General features: G+C 44.5%; 4 protein-coding genes across 5 annotated transcripts in view; 2 read left to right on the plus strand and 2 right to left on the minus strand.

Annotated features, from left to right (window-relative positions):
• Positions 1 to 1067, plus strand: part of manf (mesencephalic astrocyte-derived neurotrophic factor) — a 3446-nt gene extending 2379 nt beyond the window's left edge. The window contains exon 4 of the mRNA XM_068594337.1: positions 1 to 1067. This exon is cut by the window's left edge and continues 296 nt beyond it. The gene's annotated coding sequence lies outside the window, so the exon portion shown is untranslated.
• Positions 1068 to 1605: 538 nt separating this feature from the next.
• On the minus strand, positions 1606 to 2772 carry LOC137796317 (E3 ubiquitin-protein ligase TRIM35-like). Its single transcript, XM_068594189.1, has one exon. The coding sequence runs from the start codon at positions 2770 to 2772 to the stop codon at positions 1813 to 1815; it is 960 nt and encodes a 319-aa protein (XP_068450290.1). The 3' UTR covers positions 1606 to 1812.
• Positions 2773 to 3929: 1157 nt separating this feature from the next.
• On the plus strand, positions 3930 to 8299 carry rbm15b (RNA binding motif protein 15B). The gene has a single exon (XM_068594188.1). It carries the CDS (start codon positions 4134 to 4136, stop codon positions 6873 to 6875), a length of 2742 nt encoding a protein of 913 aa, XP_068450289.1. The 5' UTR covers positions 3930 to 4133; the 3' UTR covers positions 6876 to 8299.
• A 6725-nt stretch (positions 8300 to 15024) lies between these two features.
• Positions 15025 to 22500, minus strand: part of pcbp4 (poly(rC) binding protein 4) — a 20167-nt gene continuing 12691 nt past the window's right edge. The window contains exons 11-13 of one of the 2 annotated variants that reach the window (XM_068594043.1): positions 21694 to 21749; positions 20494 to 20663; positions 15025 to 18724 (exon numbers count right to left, since the gene is read on the minus strand). In XM_068594043.1, the coding sequence (XP_068450144.1) occupies positions 18304 to 18724; positions 20494 to 20663; positions 21694 to 21749 (647 nt within the window). In that variant the 3' untranslated portion in view covers positions 15025 to 18303. Of the gene's footprint in view, positions 19044 to 20493; positions 20664 to 21693; positions 21750 to 22500 lie in introns of both variants that reach the window. The other variant, XM_068594042.1, reaches the window with a different exon arrangement.

Here is a 22500-nt window from a genome sequence, read left to right on the forward strand (position 1 = left end):
CAGGAGCATAGCTGTAGGTGTAAGTCCTCCACTATTCTTTAAATCAAGTGTCAAGAATGAACTCATTAAACGGGAAACACAAACTTTGTTATACTTTTATTTATTAGTTCCTCTTTTTTGTTTTGTTTTACTGACGTGTTTGAGTCGGTTCACAGAGTCGATGCCACGATGTCGCCCTCTTTGTCACCAATGAAACACAACAACAACGTTTGTTTACGAGAAGCAGCAACCAATCACAGGAAGAACACTTTGTTCACGCTCTTTAGACCAATCACAGGGAGGCTCTGGTCTTTGGACCAATCACAGAGAGGCTCTTATATTTCTCCTGAGCATGTAGTAATAATAATAATTTTCCACAAAGGTAGAGAATAAGCGAGGCAATGTAAGTTAAAACTGAGTTTCAAAGAAAACCCAGTCAATACGACGAGAAGAAACTAATTAATACAATTATTATTCAATAAAACGGCATCAAACGGAGCTGTGATCTTTTTCTATCGGCTTTAATTCATTTTAAAGCTCCACAGTCCTGTCGGGGAGGGAGGGGAAGTAAGAAGTCTTTTTATTGAGGATTCAGTGTTTCTCAGAGGAGCTTCTTGTTTGGGGTCTTGGTTTTGACCTGATGACCTGCTGGTTTCACCTGAGCATTGCGTAACTCGAGCACTTCGCAGTGGGACCCAACCAGGAAGTGGAAACCAGGATTGTTTAAAAATTTACAACCAAAACATGTCAACAAATAAAGTTGATCAAGGATTAAAGAAATGTTTGAATTCAGCTGTTGCAAGAATATTTTTGCTTTCTGAACAGGGAAATACTTAAATATATATTCTTCCATATTGCAATCACACACACACACACACACACACACACACACACACACACACAGCTGTTGTGTGGTTCAAACAGGGAGATGGATATTTTTCTGTTTGATGTACTTCAAGGAAACGGGATTGTCTAGAAACGGGAAATGAAAACTTAAAATTTGCCGTTTTGTTTCACAGTGACCTTTTTTTTCATGTGAAGTCATTTGTTACGACTGTATTATTCTACTTTTTCATTAAAATGTGGAAAACGCCCGTGTGGAGCAGAGCATCGTGTTATTTCTTCAACCTTTCAGTGAAGAGAGAAGTAGAAATCTAAACATTGACCTTTTTTTTTTTTTTAAACTTCTTTCATATTGAAAATTCTTTTTAATATGAAAACATAAATATCAATGTTAAAGGTCCAGATTCACAAAGATAAATGTTTGTATTCAGAGCAACATTTTCCACAATATGAACCTTAATGTTATTTACTAGATTAAATAAAACTTAATACAGAACGCTGACGTTATAAATGGAATAAAACTAAAGATGAATCAATAGCGGTACTCAAAATTGCAGCATTCACAGTTTACTCAAGTACTTCAGGATACTTCTGCTGGAGTATTTTCCATTTTATTTAGCTAAAGTTGGATCATAATGTCAGGTAATCTTGATAGATAGCTTACGGATCATAATGTCAGGTAATCTTGTTCGCTAACGTTGGATGATAATGTCATGTAATCTTGATAGTTAGCTAACGTTGGATCATAATGTCAGGTAATCTTGCAGAAAGAGAGCAGGCAGTAGTCGGACACGGTAAGTAAATACGCCAGGAAAATAATAACGCCTCATATTAGTATTTTGTTTTGTTTCAGCACTGATATTGATGACCCTTTTGTGCTTTGTAGATGGGAAAATGCCACCCAAAAAAAGAAGAGATATCTGAAGTGTTTTCACCCAGAACAGCTATCAAGAAGCCCAAGTCATTGTTAGTTAGCAAGTAGTATGCTAACTACCCACACACTCCTCTCTCTCCTCGTGTCACACTGGTCAGATCTTCAGACAGGATGAGGTTTGGATCAGCAGTGTTTGGGTCCAGAACCACAGGAGTGTAGGAGACCAGGTCCTTCATGTTGTTCCAGATGTTGAAGGTCAGGTTGCCCAGGTGTTTGGCCTCGTCTATCAGAGCTCCTGAGAGCAGCTGTGGATCCTCCAGCAGGGGGCGCTGCTGGACTCGTTCCACTGCAGCCTTGGAGTTGTTGAGGAATGAGACATCTTCAGCTCTCAGCTCGTCCTCTGTGGCTCTGACTGTGTGTGAAAGAGCTGCTATCTCTCTGCTCAGAGCCTCCATCTCCTCCTCCATCATCTGACTCTTCTGCTCCTCTTCCTCCCTCAGTGCAGCCATCTTGGCCTCCTCTTCCTCCTCTAGAAACTGGTGAAGCTTCTTAAACTGATCCTTAATCTGCCTCTCTGTGCGTCGGGCCTGGACCTTCATGTGTTCTGCTGTTTGATCAGACTTCACTTTAACTTCTTCAAAGACCTTTAACTTCTCCTTTAAGGGCTCCAGAGTTTCCTGAAGCTTCTTCCTGAGTTGTGGAGCAGCTTCATCGATGGGTCTGAATCTGTGGTTGGCGTGGTTCTCTGAGTCTCTGCAGACGAGACACACTGGCTGCTGATGGTCCAGACAGAAGAGTCTGAGTTTCTCAGAGTGCAGACTGCAGAGAGTCTCTGGAGCTCTCTGGTCTCCCTCCAGTAAGAAGGCCTCACACAGGTTCTTTAGCACCAGGTTACAAGGTGGTTCATCCTTTGAACATATCGTCTTACAAACTGGACACTCCTGAGTTGGTTTCTCTCTCCACCATCTCTTCAGACAGTCTTTACAGAGGCTGTGGCTACATGACAGAACAATAGGGTCTCTAAAGACTTCCTTACAGACCGGACAGCAGAGATCCTCCTCTAATCTGGAAGCCATGTTGTCTCTGAGTGAAGCTGAAACACAGCAGACGGCACAGGAAGTTAAAGCAGGAAGTCACTTATTTTATCAAGTTGCCTCACTTACTTTCATTTGAGTCTTTGAGTGATTCGGTCAGTATTAGGTTTAAGCCCTTCAGTACTTGTAGTACTAAAGTACTTGAAGTACTTGTAGTACCCCTTTCTGTAACTGTCCTCAGATGAAGTCTCAGCTTTGTAAAGAAGGTAAATCTTACCCTGTGTCTGTCGGTGAGTCTCTTCTCACTGAGAACCAAACAGGAACAAACTGTTTCCTTGTAGTAGAGTAGATCGTAGTTTAAAGAGAAAGTAGACAGAAACAGGTTTAAAATATACCATATATCGGATTTAAATTTCGTCGTTAAAAGTTCACAAAGTAAAGTTACAATTTATTGAAACACTTGACTTGTATGTTCTTGTTGTTGTTGCTTTTTATATATTTATATACTTAGTAAAATAATAATACAATATATTTTCAATCTTTGTTGATTCTGCATATTGAGAAACTTTTACTTTTAATACATTGAGAAACCTTTTTTTTAATTCAACGTTTACATGTTGAATTAAAAAAAAATATTTGAGACTATATGTATTTGACCATTAAAACTCATGGGTTTGAAATTAAAAAACAGGATTTCTGTCTAAATTTTTGACTTTATTGTCTTTAGCAACAAAAAAATGAAACTATTAATATTTGTATTATTATAAAAGGCAATGTAGATCATTCTAATCCTGTTGGTTCAAGTATTGCACCAAAATGATGATTATTATTATTTAAGATCATTTACATGTATTATAAAAGATGACATTTGAAACTAGCAGCTTTAAAATTAAAAACATGTATTTATATTAATAATATACGAATCTTATTTTTCTTTAAAATAAAAAAATAACTCCGTCCTGCTTGAAAATACATGATTCAAAATAATAAAAATAATATTAATAAAAGTGTCTCCGTACCGCTTAAAAAATATACTTTTCACACAACAATAAAGTAATAAAATAACTGGATTGTTTCTGTCGTAAAATTGAACGTGTGACGTCATGACGTTGTCCCGCCGGACAGGCGTCAGCACGTCACCGCGTAGTCTCCGCCCCCCTCCTCTCGGCGAAAGCGGCACACATTCCTATTGTCCAAGATGGCGGCGTAGGCGCAGACCCCTCCGAGGCTGACATGTTTTTAAAACGAGTTTACGCTTTTATTCCGACATATATGCGGTTGTTCAACGTGCGGCCCGGAAGCGTTTCTTTGCCCAGGCCGGATTCCCGTCGCAGGCGCCGAAAAGTTTGAGCTCCGTCGCCCTCCTCCTTTATTTTATTTTTTTAATTTGTGTGTGTGTGAAGATGAAGCGGCAGGCCGGGAGGGAGACGAGTCCGTCCAGGGCCGCCGCTAAGCGGGTCCGGGAGCGAGAGCGGGAGCGGGAGAGCGCGCGAAGAGACGAGCTACCGCCTCCGCCGCTGGCGCTGCTGCTGGCGGAGAGCCGCGGCTACAACCACCATCACCACCACCACCGCCGCAGGAGCCGCAGCAGAGAGCGCGAGAAGCCGCGGCTGCGGGAGGAGCGGGCGGCGGCGGCCGCGCTGGAGCTCCACCACCGGCACGAGCTCAGCCTCCTCGGCCGCGCGCCGCCGCTGCCGTTGCCACTGCCGCTACCGCCGCTGCGCGCCACCGCCGCCACCACCACCACCACGGGGTCCGCGGCCGCGTGCACGGAGCAGCAGCAGCTGCCCGCGGCCAGGCCCGGGACCCTGGAGTACAAGACGCTGCTCATCAGCAACCTGGGCTCGCAGGTGTCGGACGAGGACGTGGAGGACGCGCTGTTCCACGAGTTCAAGAAGTTCGGGGACGTCAGCGTGAAGCTGTCGCACACGCCGGAGCTGGGCCGCATCGCCTACGTCAACTTCCGGCACCCCGAGGACGCCAAGGAGGCTCGGCACGCCAAGTCCTCCCGGCTGGCGCTCGGGGACCGGCAGCTGAAGATCGAGCCCATGTACGTGAGGCGGCGCAGCGTGACTCCGCCAGACGCCGGCTACCTGGCCCTGCACGCGCCGCCGCCGGCGTACCCGTACCGGCAGCGCTCCCTGTCGCCACCGGGGCCAGGCGGTGGCGCGAGCAGCATCCGGGACATCCGGGCCCGGCACTACGCCCTGGAGACCCTGGGGCTCAGCAGGGAGCGGGAGCGGCTCCTGGACTACTACGGGATGCTGGACGAGCGGGGTCGCCCGTACGGGTTCCCCCCGATGCCGGTGGTGGAGGACCTGAAGCCCGAGGACGACCAGCGGGCCACCAGCAACCTCTTCATCGGCAACCTGGACGGCAACGTGACGGAGGCGGAGCTGCGGCGGGGCTTCGACAAGTACGGCGTCATCGAGGATGTGGTGATCAAGCGGCCGGCCCGTGGGCAGGGCGGTGCCTACGCCTTCGTGAAGTTCCAGAACCTGGACATGGCCCACAGGGCCAAAGTGGCCATGCAGGGCCGGCTGATGGGGGGCAACCCAATTAAGATCGGCTACGGGAAGGCCAACCCCACCACGCGCCTCTGGGTCGGCGGCCTCGGCGCCGGGAACTCCCTCGCCGCCCTCGCCCGGGAGTTCGACCGCTTCGGCAGCATCCGGAACATCGACTACGTGAAGGGGGACAGCTTCGCCTACATCCAATACGAAAGTCTGGACGCCTCCCAGGCCGCCTGCACCCAGATGAGGGGGTTCCCTCTGGGCGGGCCGGAGCGCCGCCTGAGGGTGGACTTCGCCAAGGTGGAGGAGAGCCCCTCTCGGCCGTTCCCGCCCGGCTACCAGCCGCCCGCGGTGGCCCCCTCCCACTACGACCTCGTCGGCGAGGCCTACAGCCGGCACCGCAGCCTGGAGCGCGAGCTGAGGGGTGTCCGGGACCGCTCGACCCCGCCGCTGCCGCTGCCGCCCTCCTCCCACAGCCTCGTCACCCAGAGGGAGCGTGACCGGGCGCTGCTGGACCGGGACTTCCCCGCCGCCAGCCCCACCCGCAGCCTGGAGAGGAGAGCGGGAGGAGGTGGCGCGGTGGAGGCGTTCGGGCGGAGCAGCAGAGGAGTGCGGAGCCGCAGCCGGAGCCGGGAGCGCTGGCTGAAGGAGCGGGATGAGCGGCGTGGCGGTGGCAGGAGGAGGAGCCGGAGCGCGTCCACCGACCGGCCGGCGGAGGAGAGGGAGCGCGAGCGGGAGAAGGAGCGGGGGAGGTCGAGGGTCCGAGGCCCGACGTCCGGCAGCGGTGGCGGCGGCGTTGTCTCCCCGGACCCGAGCCCGGACCGAGCGAGGGTCCGCGCTCCCGACTCCACCACCGAGCCGAGAGACCACACCCCCGAGAACGGCGGCGGCGGGCGGCATTCTGCCGCCACCGAAGACGACGCCCCGCCCGGCCGCCACCACCACGGCAACAAAAGGTCCGCCGAGCACCTCAACAACCACCACCATCGTAACAGCGAGGTCGTCACTGTCGCCGCCAAAGCCGCCGCAGCCGTCAAAGCCGCCGCCTCCCCCGCGACACACGCGGACGACGCCACCGCCGCCTCCTCCCCCGGCTCGCTCTCCGACTTCGCCCAGGCCTCGCTGACCAAGTCGTGGCACGGCTTCTTCGCGCTCAAGAACAGCAGCTTCCCTGCCAACCTGTACCTGCTGGAGGGCGGCGCGGCGTTCTTCAACGCCGTGATGAAGGACACGCGGAAGCAGAACCAGCCGGGCCAGCTGAAGATCGCCCAGCGGCTCCGCATGGACCAGACGCGGCTGGACGAGGTGTCGCGCCGCGTCAAGCTCGGCCGCCCCGACGGGTACGCCGTGCTGCTCGCCCTGCAGGGCCCCATCGACCGCGGCGGGCCCACCGCCACCGGCGAACCGGCGCTGCAGGCCCGGCTGCTCCGCCACCTGGTGACCTACCTGCGCAACAAGGAGGCGGCCGGCGTGGTGAGTCTGCCGGGCGCCAAAGAGGGCGGGCCCGGCGCCATGCTGTACGCCTTCCCGCCCGGCGTGTTCTCGCAGCAGTACCTGCAGGCGGCCAAGAGGACTGTGGGTAATCTGGACGAGGAGCACATGGTCGTCGTGATCGTCAACGACACTAACTGACCCCCAAGAGAGGGGCCGGGCGCCGCCGGGCGCTTTGCACGCTCACGACTACGAATACTTCCACGCTGTTGTTGTTGTTGTTGTTTTTTTCTTCTTCTAAGAGAAAAATCTGCATTTTTATTGTTTTTATTCGGCGTCTTATGAAAGGACACTACATCTTTTATTACTTTATATCTGGATCACACTCGCAGGTCATGAACTCTCCTGCCGTGGTTTTAGCGGCATAAAGGACGCCGCCGCTGCTTTGATACGTACAACACTAACGGTTTAAATGCTCGTCGACTTTATTTGTTTTGCGTATTGTTTTTCATCAGGAGATACCAAGTTGTTCTGTATATCCGATATTTACTCATGAGGTTTTTCTACAAAGTGATTGTACTGTGAGCCGAGCGGGGAGCGAACCGGCGGCCTGAGAGACTCCAGCGGACGCTGAACCGTCCGGCGGCTCGCTGTGTTGGTTTCTCTCATCTTGAACCATTCCTCTTGTTGTTTTTATGGTTTTCTGAAAGGTGCAAATGTATGTTTTTAAGGAAATGAGCAAAGAAAAAATATTTTGTCCGATTTGTCTCTGGTCGGCTGGAGAGAACGCGTCATACTGGTGCGACTGAGCCGTCATACTGGTGCGACTGGTTTGGGTTTTATATTGTCCTTTTTAGACTTTTATTCAATTTGAACGCATCGATCCATCTGGTTTTTATTTTCTTCTTTTTACCGGAGCTTCAGAAACTTCGTTGGCCTGTTTAATAAGAAGTTTTAAAGTGTTTGTGTGACTGTACTTCTACACAGTATATTGAGCAAACGTACTGCTGTGGATGTGTTTTAGACTCCTAAAAGAATGGTTATTGGTTAAAAGTTAGAGGCTTTATTTCGACTATTTCCACCTATGTGTTTCCTGGCTGGTGCACACCAGACTCCATTGAGAAAAACGGTCTTTTAAGCTGAGATGAAGAGGTGGAGATATTCTAAACAAAGCGTTGTTAGATGTAGAATACATCTGCAGCAGTATTTTGCTCTGCTGTTGTACTAATACACTTTGAAACATGGATGTTATTCCTTTTAGAAGCTCTTTAATCACCTTTTTTTATTTTAAACATGAGATTTCAATCAGACCCACTTCAGGCATTCCCAGAAGTCGTTCCCAGAGAAAAGTCCTCTGCACAAACCGCCTCAACGTCAAAATGTTTGTGCCAAGATAGTGTTGTGGAGACGACGACAACGAGAGTCAACAACGACGACGAGGACGCTGCTGCTCCAGCCAGACGACGATGAACTCTCAGATCCAGGAAGTGAGTCTGGGTTTCATGTTGTTTACTAGATTTTGTTGTTTTTGTTGTTGTTTACAAAGAGCCGGTCAGAGCTCTGGAGGACTCATGTTGACCTGTTCCTGATGCAAGAATAAAAGAGCTGTTTCATCTTTTTGTTTACTTTGGTGTTGTTGTTGTTTTTCTTGCACAAAGACCTGAGATACACAAATAGAGCTTCAATGTTCAGGATTAATAATAATATTAATAATAATAAATTGGTCTATAAATGATTCAAAATGCTAACCCTAAATTTAAATACATATTCTTCATGTGAATAAATATTAAATCAAGTCATATTCAACTATTTTAGCTATGCATTTTGAGTTTCTTAGTTTAAAAAGTTATACTCAGTAATTTATTAAATGAGTATAAATTTAGTTAAGTCATTAAAATAGTTGATTATATATTACAACATTATATATAAATTATATATAATGTATAAATATAAAATACTGAAATTAAGAAAAGTACATTTGATTCATTGTTGCAACTTAATTTAATACTTCTTCACTTTTGGGAATTTTTTATATTACAATATAATTATATTGTAATTTAATAATTATAATAATTATGAAGTTGTTTTCTTAAGTACACTCCTAGTTGGAATGTAATCGGTGACAAGTACAGTAGTATTTTTGTACTGTTAGTATTTCCATTTTCTACATTTCAGAGGTACATGTTGTACTTTTTACTTTTTGTTTATCTGACAATTAACAGTTATAAACAAATGCTTGTAAACAAAAACAGAAAAGGCTGAGTGTAGTCTCTCTCTCTCTCTCTCTCTCTCTCTCTCTCTCTCTCTCTCTCTCTCTCTCTTTCTCTCTCTCTCTCTCTCTCTCTATATATATATATATTATTCATACATATATAAACAAAAAAACAAATATATATCAATTAAGTCCGCGCGCTTCACTGATGAGGGCGTGAACAGAGTCACGTGACGTGCACGGACAAGCGAGGCAGCAGACTGTAAATACAACGTGCACACTTCGTTACGTGACGTTAACGTGCACCTCGTTTGAATTAAGGTGATTTAAAAAGGGCTTTTAATCTGAAACAAGTCACGTGACCTAGTCACGTGGTGTCACTTTGAAGCGACATTGGTATGTGGATATATATTATTTATATTCATAAATAAATAACACAAATAAAAAATTACAAAATGATGCATAACAAATTGAAAAATACAGTGTATGTAACATTTAATTTTGTTTCATCTATTTCTGTGTTTAATACAAGTTATCAATTCATATATTTTTGACAGTCATGTCTTTCATGCTTTCATACTTAAGGAGTTTGCAGCTTTTTAGTACTTTTATATTTCCATATAATAAGACAATACATATATAAACACGTGTGTGTGTGTTAATTTTACTGCATATAGTTTGTTGTCATGTAGACGGGTATTTTATATTATATGTGTACTGTTACTTTATCATTGTAAAAGTCATGTTGTCGTTGGGTGGGCGGGGCCAACCTGTTCACGTCATTGTGTGCACTCCCGTGTGTCCTCGTGACTGAGCCCCGCGTGGCCGCCAGGGGGCGCTGCAGGCCGGCGAGAGATGAGACCTGCAGCTGTGAGGAGTCACAATGGTTTACTTTATATAGAGAATAGGAGAGTTATGATATTGTATATGTGTATATATATATATATATATATATATATATATATATATATATATATATATATATATATAAATATGAATATATATATTATATGTATTATATATTATATATATATGTATTATAGCTATATTTATTATATGTTATATCTTTATTTATTAGTGAGCCCTTCCTGCTTTTATATTGTTACAATTCTCTTTAATTTTCTTCTTGTTTCATAAAAACTTTTATTGTTGTTAATGTTTATGTTAATGTTTATATTACAGTTTATATTAATGTTTACGTTAAAGAAAGATGAATGAAGCAGCTCATCTTTTATTCATATCATTTGTGTTTTCATAAAGAAAGAAACTCTATAAATAACTAAAACAAAGTAAAAGTACAATGTTAAGTATTTGTGATGGTTTACATTATTTTTGCTGCAACAAAACAACAATGATCATCAATTAGTATTTGAGGCAAAACAACAACAACAAGCTCATGATCTAAAAGATCTCCTGGATATTTTCTGTTGCTTCTTTGATCCGACCCGTGAGTTTATAATAATAATAATAATAATAATAATAATCATACATTTAATTTGTAATTTCTTTCAAAAGAATCTCTTCAAGAGGAGGAAGAGGAGGAGGAAGAAGAAGAGGGTGGAGTCTATAGATCAAAGGAAGCAGAGAAGATGCTATGAAGCTGGCGTTGAGAGGGGGCGGAGCTACAGCTCTTATTTATCGACATCTTCTGCTTCAATTTGCATTCATTAAACACTCGAGCTCATGCTCCTCTGTGTTGCATCTTTGCATCCTGCACATGCATCTTTGCATCCTGCTCATGCATCTTAGATCAGTGGTTCTTAACTTTTTTTCAGTGATGTGAAATATTTCTTCGGTGTTTCTAACCAGCGCAGCGCTTCTGTGGTTGAAAACAACATGTCATACACATCATTGTGTGCAAAGCATCTGTTGAACTTAATCTTATATTTTATTGAATATTTAAAAAAAATAAGGATTTTTGAATGGATGCAAATTTCCCTTTTTGAGGAATCTTGCTCATATCATGCTGGATGTTCATAGTTATGATCAAAATAATGAATACAAGTGTTTTCTTTTAAAATATACTTTTTATTCCCAAGAAAATTAAGAATTTTTGAAATATAAATTCACAAGTATTACAGCTCAATTGGGGGAATGACAAAGTCCACTTGTAGCGTCCACCATGTTTATTCTTACAAAACAAAATAATAATCTCATCTGCAGAACTTAGTTATGTCTATTTAAATGATGAAATAACCATAAACATTTGCCTCTCTGGTGCAGCAGTGTCACATTAAATGTCTCTGACGTCACACACACGTGGTCAACGATACTCTCACGAGAGCCAGGCGGCTGCAGCGGCTCTCCACCGACTACCTGGCCCAGTGCATGATGGGAAACGCCTGGCCGTCGCCACATGAGAGAGCTGATTGGCTCTGAGATCTGACAGCAAACACCAGGCGTTGTAGAACATCTTATTTTATGCGTAGATGTAATACTTTACGCTCGATTGTTGACTATCAGTCTCAGGTTTAAATGAGTTATTGATTGAAGCAGCTGTGGAGATAAAACAGCACAAAAACAATAGTTGTATTATCTCCAGAAGAGGAAGAGGAGAAGCAGGGGAGGAGACGAAGAAGAGCTGATGGCAGAGGAAAAGAAGAGGGTATGTTGAAGTGAGCGAGGAGGAGAGGATTATGTGATGTGGTGAAGGAGGAAGAGACGGGATTAGTTTTGGAATGAGGAAGGAAGGAGGATGAGGAGGAGGATGGTGACAAGGAAGCCAAAGGGGTAGGAAAGATGATCCGAGTGTACAGCTTCAGAGTGAAGAAGAAGAAGAAGAAGAAGAAGAAGAAGAAGAAGAAGAAGAAGAAGAAGAAGAAGAAGAAGAAGAAGAAGAAGAACCTCTAAGTCTTCTTTGCTGTCCTGAACGGTCACAAAGTTATATCTATTTTATAATGTAATGATAAAAAATAAGAGATAGAGAGAGAGAGAGAGAGAGAGAGAGAGAGAGAGAGAGAGAGAGAGAGAGAGCGTACACACACACACACACACACACACACACACACACACACACACACACACACACAGACACACACACACACACACACACACACACACTGACATGTTAAGATGTGTGCGGACACGCTTCATCTACACACTAATACAACATGTACACATACATGGCACACACACACACACACACACACACACACACACACACATATAGTCAGAATTGCTGGAAGTATGTGTGTGTGTGTGCGTGTGTGTGTGTGTGTGTGCGTGTGTGTGTGTGTGTGTGTGTGTGTGTGCGTGCGTGTGTGTGCGTGTGTGTGTGTGTGTGTGTGTGTGTGTGTGTGTGTGTGTGTGTGTATGTTATATTTGAGCAGCTGTTGAGCTCTAAGCTCTTATTCTAACACCACTTTCATCTCAGGCAACTCTGTGTTTATAGAGAAGCCAGTATGGTGTGTGTGTGTGTGTGTGTGTGTGTGTGTGTGTTGTTGTCAGTGATCAGTCATCATGTCAACCTGATCATTAAATTGACTCCAGAGGAAATAATAACACAAAGTCATGTTGTTTATTCTCGTAATGATGAAGGAATGCTGTTCACAAGGAATATGTAATAAGAATAATATATATATGTATGTATGTATAGAAATATATATATATATATATATATATATATATATATATATATATATATATATATATATATATATATATATATATACATATATATATATATACATATATATATATATATATATATATATATATATATATATATATTATTGCAGCAAAGAAGGAACCTTTGGGACAGAAACACGACTCCAGGCCTCCGGTTTACTTTCAGTGTGTGTTTTATTTAATTTATTAGAACATGAACATGAATGCAAAGAAAACAGAGAGTCACAAACACATGGGGGCGGAGCCACAGAGAGATGAAACCCCAGAAGCACATGGGGGCGGAGCCACAGAGAGATGAAACCCCAGAAGCACATGGGGGCGGAGCCACAGAGAGATGAAACCCCACAAGCACATGGGGGCGGAGCCACAGAGAGATGAAACCCCACAAGCACATGGGGGCGGAGCCACAGAGAGATGAAACCCCAGAAGCACAAATGGATGGAAACAAAATGGCTTCCACTTTGTTCCTCAATAGCGGCGCCTGATTGGTTCAGTGTCTTTCATTTTAGTTCTTTGTGGGTTGAGTTCAGCGGCTTCAGGATTTTGAGGCTCGATTCTGAAACTTTCATATCCAATACTTCTGATATCATAAGGTATTAAAAAAAACAATTCCCATATAGGATACGTCAACTCTCGATTTCTATCCATGCAAATAAAATGAGGTTTGAGGTTGATTATTACAGGTTACGTTGGGACACAGCAGTGTTTCATTTACAGTAAATATATTTCATATTCGGCTCTAGTTGCCTTGACAGCGTTTGATGGTCTTTCTCACGCTGTGACGAGAGCGCGCGGAAGAGCTAACATGCTCAATTTGACTTATTTAGCCGCTTGCTAGCTTGCGTGCTACGTGTCAGACACACTTTCCTGCTACACTGGTTAGCATGCAGAACACTAGCCGAACGAAGACGTCACCCGTACGATGATAGCAGCGTGCCGTCGTACGCCGCGACACAAGCCTGTGTGTTAAGTATTAGCTTGTTGAATTTGACTAATTTAGCAGTCAGCTGGTTAGCGTGCTACGTGTCAGACACACTTTTCTGCTACATCGGTTAGCATGTGGAAGACTAGCCGAAGGAAGACATCACTCGTGTGATGATAGCAGCGTGCGGTCGTACGCCACGACACAAGTCTGCATGTGGAGTATTATCTCGTTGAATTTGACTAATTTAACAGCTAGCTAGTTAGCAAGCTATCGTGCTAACTCCACTTTCATGCTACACTGGTTAACGCTCAGAAAGTCACATGTGTCCCTCGTGTTGGGGGAAAGCAATGTTTCAATCTGTGACAAGAAGCATGACGTTGTTAAATGTTAAAAACTGGCTTGTTAGTGAGCTAGCTAGTAAGCTAGCTGGCTAATTCCAGCACGCTCACATGCATTTTTTTTACACTAGTTATAGAAAACTTAGCCAAAACAGGAAAATGCTAACTTTTTCTGCTTTTTTTTTGGGACCAATGGAATCTCACACACACGCTTCCTGATTGTTCTGAACGCCGTTCACGACCAGAAGGGTTCTGCTCGACCCAAACGAGCAGAACCGAGGAGCTGAGCGCTGCAGGGTTCTGCTCAACTGGACTAAACACGACTGGGTTAAAGTTTAGGAGAACGTCTGCCACTTTAAAACAGCTTAAAGTGGAGCGCACGCCCCCCGGAGCCCTTTCCCCTTCAGCTCAGCGGCCGTGAGCTCAACCACACCAGATGCTTTTTGTAGTTTTTTTTCCAAAGTTTTGTAGTTTTTAGTTGTTGCATAGACATTAATTCAAGTCGAACTCATGCAAATGGACGAACGACACGAAAAGAGAAGAATGAGGAATACAAATAAAAGCGTGGAGTGGACGGACGAGTGACGTGATGAAAACAGTTCATCTGGCTTTATAAAAATAAGTGAGCTTGTTTAATAAACCACATCGTTATTATTCTTTTAAACAAAGCAGAAGGAGCAGAGAACCCGTCGATTAAAGAAATGTGATCACGCACACGCTACTGTTTAGTATTGCTTTGACTGCACGCTGTCAGTGAGGAGGGAGGCCTGTGTGTGTGTGTGTGTGTGTGTGTGTGTGTGTGTGTGTGTTAGTGAGGCCAAGCTAACATGCAGCATTAGTCTCTGACTGAGCTCAGTGTCAGTTTAGTTGTTCATAAAAATAAATTAAATGTAATAAAAGTAATAAAAGGATGTTGCTTGAACACTTTCACACACACAGAACTACAAGAAGTAGAATTAACACCAGACCATTTTGGTGCTTTAAGTACCTGCAACAATACGTAAAGTATGCTCAGTAAAATGTACTTTAAGTACTTAAGAGTGACGGCTGTTTGTACGAGCAGCTTTTGTGTGTGTGTGTGTGTGTGTGTGTGTGTGTGTGTGTGTGTCTGTGTATGTGTGTGTGTTGGGGGTATTTTAGAGGTTTAAACAAGACTTTCACTCAGGAGGTTGCTGTTCTTGTCTAAAAAAGTCTACCGAAAAGTAACACATTGAACTTATTTGAACTCAGTAATTATTTGAACATTTGTGTAAGTACTTACACTCGTTTGTTACTTGTCTTAAATTACGTAACAAATGTGATTTGGATATTTGCACGAGTGCGTTACGTAACTTAAGTTACGTTTTTTACGTAACTTAAGTTACATTTTTTTCCGTAACAAACGTAACTCAAGTTACGTTTTTTACGTAACTTAAGTTACGTAACAAACGTAACTTAAGAGTTATGGTTACTAACCGTAACTAAGTTACTTACACAAGTGCGTTACGTAACTTAAGTAACCCTAACTCTTAAGTTACTTAAGTTACATTTGTTACGTAACTTAAGTTACGTTTGTTACGTAACTTAAGTTACGTAAGTAACAAACTTGTTTATAATGACTTGTTTTGTTGTATAATAAAATGTTGTATACCTTTGGCATCAAGCTTTTATCTGAATGTCTGCAGGGTGAACGTTTCTTTGGTGGAACGTCTTCAACATGAAGCAGCGGATGTTTTTCAAATGTGAGATGTGAATCTAAGAAGTAAAAAGTACAACGTGTGTCTCTGAGAGGAGTCAGAATACTACAGTCTAACGTAAAATGGAATTATTCAAGTAAAGTACAAGTACCTCAAATTTGTTCTCGACTTTTGCGACCGATGGAAAACATTGATATTTGATGAACGATGAAGCTTCAGCTCTATACATGTAGAGCTGTCCTGACATTATGATGAGGTGTTATAATCAATGATGTCTGACATTTTATGGAAAATAATAAATATGTTTTTCAGAGTTTTTTGGAGAAAAGCACCAAGAATCAACGCTCCTGATATGAAATATGATCATTTAGTTGAACATCGCAGCACCAAGGATCATTGATTGTGAGGAGTGATCAGTGTGTTATTGATCAGTGTGTTATTGATCAGTGTGTTATTGATCAGTGTGTTATTGATCGGAAGCTCGCTCGTTATTCTCTTCATGAAGTCGTCCAGATGAAACGTCTTCAGGCCGCTCATCGATACATTGTTGCAGCTTTTACGCGGACGTTCTACTTTGTTCTAGTTCTGTGGAAGCAGCGTCACAACATTCACTCACACGTGTGTGTGTGTGGTTGTCTGTGTGTGTGTCTGTGTGTGTGTGTGTGTGTGTGTGTGTGTATGTGTCCAGTTTGCGCTCACAAGTGAAAACACTCTACATAACTAGACCATCTGGTTATTGGCATTAATGTTAGCATTAACGTTAGCGTTCGCATTAACGTTAGCGTTAACGTTAGCATTAATGTGACGGTACAGTGATGTTTTTTTTTCTTTTTCCCAAAATTAAAACTAGGAAAAATAAAAATAAAGAAGGTGTTTTACCTGAAGCTAAACCTTTTGTTTTCTAACACTCTAAATGTAATACTCTTAATAAGTTAAAAAATAATTTAAACAACACATTTTAAATCTGAACTGTGAAGAACAACCGTTAAAACGTTTTTTTAGTTTAAATCCGTTGTATGTTTTAAAAAACTCTATAAGACAAATACTACAAATAAAAGAATAGAAGAGACAGGAAACAGAACAGGAAGTAGTCGTGTAGACATCGTCGTATCGAAAGTCAGCTCAGTGTTAGTGACCAGTGATATAAACGCTCTGAGGGAATATTTCATATTAGTCAATAAATATGAGAGTATACAATAGAATAAGGAGACAGGAAAGGAGATAGGAAAGGAGGGAAAAGCTCAACAGTCTCTATGGCTTTTACAGGCTTCGTGGCCCAGATAACCTTCAGCATCAGAATCACCGGCGCGCTCCGACCACCGGGACGGGCCGGTCCGAGAAACAGGAACAAAAACTCCAAAACGTCATCGACGAAGCGGGATCAATGGAAGAGGACGACGGCCTCGAGCCGAGTGGACGACGCCTCTGAGGACGCTTTGCGTGGACGCCGTGGCTTTGACCTTTCGGGTTCAGCCGGACCGCTTTAGTGCGTTTAGTGGAAAGCAAGAAGGCGGATCTCTAGCTCGGCTGGTTTATCCGCACTCCGGCGCTCACATTCGGTCTCGAGCGAAGACCAGAAGAAACGGGAGTGGAGGTGCGAGCGGCCGGAATGAGCAAAACATCCTGAGGAAACTCCTCAGGAGATGGACGCCTCCCTTCAGAGGCATTCTGGGTACCTGAAGAGACCAGAACATCTGGAGACGCTCGTCTGGGACACGACCCCAGAACCGGCTCCAGGTAGGACAACGATAACGGACCCCGGACTCCGGAAGGCTCCGGACTCCTCCACCTACACGACTTCTACTACTGTTGTCTTTCATTGTCTCTGTTGTCTTTGATGTCTTTCTTATATTTATCTTGTTTATTGAACATTGCGTGTAAGAGCAACGTGTAACCGGAGACAAATTCCAATAAAGCTGACTATGATTCCTTTTGGGAATCACATTTTCCATCTTCTTGCTCCGGCTGCTGGACCTTCAGCTCAGTGTATCATGGCTTCACTTCAATGTGGTTAAAACTGAAGATCAACAAGGTAGACGGTGTAAACAGGATGTAGTTTCTGTTTACAGCGGACTGAACATGCTTTCTTTTTTTATATATAACTATTCTTGTTTAAGCTAACCGGTCCCCATGAAGTCACTCTGGTTGGTTAAAAAAAAAAAAAAACGTTCCACAGATTCTCTGCGATGCAAAAGGAGGCGTGAGCTGATTGACTTTCTGCGCTATGGCTGTGGAGCACCACGTGTCTCCAGAGGGGGGCAGTAGAGAGGAGTCGGCGACCCTGAGTGTTTTTTTTATTAAACATGCAGCGCTGAACCAACGAGGTCGTCGTCTGTACAGGATTGTCTTCTTTCAGCACACGAGTCAGAAATGTCACACCTTCTAATCCAAAACCGCAGAATCGTGAGCGAGCGACGCGACGTTGAGGATTTTTAGGCGCTCGTGAAACTTTATTTAAAAGCTGACGCAAACGTCTCGTAGAAAAAAGGTAACGGAAGCGGGACGGAGGAAGCTTGTTCTTAATCTTTCATTTGTTCTGTAATTTATTTTTCTAACCACCTCGCTCGTCGGGTATCTGATTACCCATGAGCCTCGTGGTGGACGGGGCTGTTCGGACAAGTAAGCGACCTTTCAGTGGGTCTTTCGTTGGGTTTGGTTTGGCTCTGAGCCGAACCGGGAGGTCGAACGTTCCATTGATCCCACTTTGACGATGTTGAGAAGAAGAATCACGAGACGCAGTGAGAGAGTAAACGAGTAGAGAGTGTGAAAGAAGGAAAATAAAAAAAGTTCCCGTCCGTCGTCCGTCGTTCCCGGGCGCCTCGGTGACGCTGACTCCTCCCTCTTTTTTTTTTTAGTAAGGCGCGAACTTCTGTCTTTCCGGCTTCTTCATCCCGTTGGCCGAGGACGAGATCTTGGCCGTGTAGGACGCCAGCGCCGCCGCCGCCGCTGCCGCCGCGTGGGCCTGAACCGGAACGCCCGCCGCCGTCTGCATGGCGCCCGACATCATGGGAGTGCCGATGGCCGCCGCCGCCGCCGAGGCGGGGGGGTTGGAGAGCGCCAGGTAAGGGAAGGACTTCATCCCCAGGAGGCTGGAGAGGGGGAGGGCGTAGGGAGCGCCCAGCATCTGAGCGGCGTGGGGCATGGCGGCGCCCATCGCCGCCAGCGGGGAAGAGGAGGAGGAGGAGGGGGGGGCGGGCTGGGGGAAGGTCATGGTCAGGTCAACGGGAGGCGGCATGGAGGAGGACTGGGCGGTGGATTTGGCGGTCTCTAAACTGGAGGAGGGGAGGAATGGGAGGAGGGAGGGAGGGAGGTGGAGGGAAGGGAAGGAGGGTGTAGGGAAGGGAGGAGAGGGGGTTTGGGATGGAGAAGGGTTAGAGGGTTAAATAAAAGACATGTTAAAAAAAAGACGAGTAAAAAAAAGAATAAACAAAACAGGATATTTTGGAGAGTAAAAGATAAAAATGACAGAACTCAAATCATAAGACAGGTGTGTGTTTTGCTGGAGGTTGCAACAGATTATTGTCGGGGGGTTCGCATGGGGGCGGAGGGGGTGGGGGGTGCTATAAGTTGGGGTGATGGCTCGGGAGGGGGCTTAGGGAGGAGGAAACACAACCAAGTGGATATATTAGGATACGAGTTTGTCAGAGAGGATTCAAACAGTAGGAAGAAGAACAACAAACACAGACACTCTCTCAGAGCTCCTCGTCTGTTAGCAGCTAGCTAGGAGTGTATTGAAGGAGGCGTTAATGGCAGCCAGCTGTCATTTCTTAGCGCAACACCTCTTTTAAGACACTTCTTCATAGTCTATAAGCAGGATGGACATCAACGGCAGTAACCAACCAATCAACACCTAAACTGAGACTTCAAGGGAGCTAACGCTAACAACTATATCTTGTTTTATAGTCTATTAGTCAAAAGTGCAGCTAGCAGCTAGCTGTCATTTATCAGCGTGATTTTTCCTTTAATACACTTCTTCATAGTCAAGACGCAGGACGGACGTCAACGACTGTAACCAACCAATCAACACCTAAACAGAGACTTCAAGGGAGCTAACGCTAACGCTAATGCTAAAGCTAATGCATTAGGACTCCATCTTGTTTTTTTTCATGCTATTAGCCAAAAGTGAAGCAGATATAAATTTCACGTACAGAAATTAAATCACATACAAAAGGGACATTAAACTAAACACTATAAATAATATTAGAATATACAACTGAAGCCTAATTGGCTTTTCACGCCGCGTCCAACAACTTTTAATTAAAGGAGAAGAAAAAGTCTCCTTCAGGAGTTTTTATTGATGTTTTTTAAACGACAAAAACAACCAAAACGAAGACGAGGACTCGTTGTACTCCACATTACTCCACAACAACAACAACAACAACAACAACAACAACAAACTGTTGAATCGACACAAAGAATCAGACTCTGACGCTCTGAGAGGTTAAAGATGAGAAAGTCATCCACGAGTCGGTGGATGTTGAACGCTGCTGTTCAGTCACATGACCACTAGGGGGATGTGACCACGCCCCTAAAGGTGAGGAGGCTCACCTGGATGTGACCACGCCCCTAAAGGTGAGGAGGCTCACCTGGATGTGACCACTCCCCTAAAGGTGAGGAGGCTCACCTTGATGTGACCACTCCCCTAAAGGTGAGGAGGCTCACCTTGATGTGACCACTCCCCTAAAGGTGAGGAGGCTCACCTGGAGGTGACCACTCCCCTAAAGGTGAAGAGGCTCACCTGGAGGTGACCACTCCCCTAAAGGTGTGGAGGCTCACCTGGATGTGACCACTCCCCTAAAGGTGAGGAGGCTCACCTGGAGGTGACCACTCCCCTAAAGGTGAGGAGGCTCACCTGGAGGTGACCACTCCTCTAAAGGTGAGGAGGCTCACCTGGATGTGACCACTCCCCTAAAGGTGAAGAGGCTCACCTGGATGTGACCACTCCCCTAAAGGTGAAGAGGCTCACCTGGATGTGACCACTCCCCTAAAGGTGAGGAGGCTGACCTGGAGGTGCCCCTCTCCTCCAGGTGTGGGTGCTTACCACGAGGTGATGAGGTACTGGGCCAGGTTGATGGCGATGGGCGTGCCGGTGATGGTGACGTGGCGGTCGCTGGTGCTGTCGACCTGACTGCCGATCTTGATCTGAGCGCCCGACACCTGCCGGATCTCGTTTATCTTGGTGCCCTGCCGGCCGATGATGGAGCCGATCAGCTGGAGAGAGAGAGAGAGAGAGATAGAGAGAGAGAGGGAGAGAGAGAGAGAGAGAGAGAGAGAGAGAGAGAGAGAGAGAGAGAGAGAGAGAGAGAGAGAGAGAGAGAGAGAGAGAGGGAGAGAGAGAGAGAGAGAGGTTTTTATTCTGAATAAACACACACACACACACACACACACACACACACACACACACACACACAAGCTGGACGTGCTGAGTCTTTTTCTGTTTTTATCCTCTTGTGACCCAAATTGTTTGTTTTCTTCTTCTTCTTCTTCTTCTTCTTCTTCTTCTTCTTCTTCTTCTTCTTCTTATTTAAAATTACTTGTTTAAACTTGTTTCCACACCACAAACATTCTTTTCTCTCTGAGTCACCAAATGCAGATCTGGTTTTGGTTCCAGGTTATTCATGGAGGGGTGTGTGTGTGTGTGTGTGTGTGTGTGTGTGTGTGTGTGTGTGTGCAGTGTGTGTGTATAACCCAAACTCAAAGAGTCTATATTTAGTCATTTTGTGGTAGTTTTGTTTCTTTATAATCTATTTTAATTGTTTGTAGTGTGTGTGTGTGTGTGTGTGTGTGTGTGTGTGTGTGTGTGTGTGTGTGTGTGTGTGTGTGTGTGTGTGCATGTAAAAGCGTGTGTGTGTGTGACACAATATAAATATACATAATATTGTAGCATGAATTAAAAGCGTTATGAAGTAAATTTTCCAACATTAAAATCAAATGAAGTGAAGAATATTATAATATATATATATATATATATAGATCTATATATATATATATATATATATATATATATATATATATATATATATATATACATACATATATATATGTATATATATATATATATATATATATATATATATATATATATACTATTCATCAGAATATGAACGAATGTATTAATAAATGGGTAAACAAACAACAACAATAAAACTATTTATTGTATCGGTCAAAATGAATGACACGTCATGGACCAATCACAGCCTGGGGGCGGGGCCAACAGAACGAAGAGGGAGGAGCTACTCACGTCGTTTGGAATAAGGAGCTCCTGAGACGTCGTCTGGGATGAGGAGTCCATCCCACCTAAAAGAAGGAGAGGAGGAGAGGAGGAAGAGGAGGAGGAGGAGAGGAGGAGGAGATGAGGAGGAAGAGAGTATAGAGAGAGAGAAATTTGATTAAAATATAATTCTCCAAAGTGAAGCGAGATGAAGATCTGGAGCCAAATAAAGAATCAGTTCGGCTTCACAAAATGTTACAACACTTGTTTTTAAGGATCTTTCCTTCCTTTCTTCCTTCCATCCTTCCATCCTTCCGTCCTTCCCTTCTTCCTTTAGTAGTGCCTCTCTCTCCTTCGTTCTCCTTTTTTCCACCTTTTCTTCCTTCTTCCTATCTTTCTTACTTTCTCCTTTCCTCCCCAATCCTTTCAATCCTTCCTTTCTTCCTTCTTTCCTTCTTTACTTCTTTCCTTCCTTCCTTCCTTCTTTTCTTCCTTCCTTCCTTCCTTCTGATGAAACTACATAAAACCTCTCCTGTGTGTTTGATGGAGTGAATGATGAAACTAGATGTAATGACTGTTGTCTCTGAAATGGAAATGTACGTGTTTGGATTTTTAGGTTTTTATGTTTAAATGAACACGATGGCGATGACACGCTTCAGAGAGTAAAGATATGTTTAAATGTCTCTGATGACACGCTTCACAGAGTAAACACACGTTTACATATCTCTGATTGGATGGCGACGGAAAGAAACAAGATGGCGACGGAAAGACCCAAGATGGCGACGCTAGACAAAAAACAAGATGGCGACGGAAAGAACCAAGATGGCTATGTTGGAC

The sequence above is a fragment of the Clinocottus analis genome, unplaced genomic scaffold (assembly GCF_023055335.1).
Source record: "Clinocottus analis isolate CAN_PGR_092001 unplaced genomic scaffold, fCliAna1.0.p SCAF_3, whole genome shotgun sequence".
NCBI classification, from domain to species: Eukaryota; Metazoa; Chordata; class Actinopteri; order Perciformes; family Cottidae; genus Clinocottus; species Clinocottus analis.

Coding starts and splice junctions, on each gene's coding strand:
- rbm15b (XM_068594188.1), top strand. CDS start 4,134: ATGAAGCGGCAGGCCGGGAGGGAGACGAGTCCGTCCAGGGCCGCCGCT.
- LOC137796317 (XM_068594189.1), bottom strand. CDS start 2,772: ATGGCTTCCAGATTAGAGGAGGATCTCTGCTGTCCGGTCTGTAAGGAA.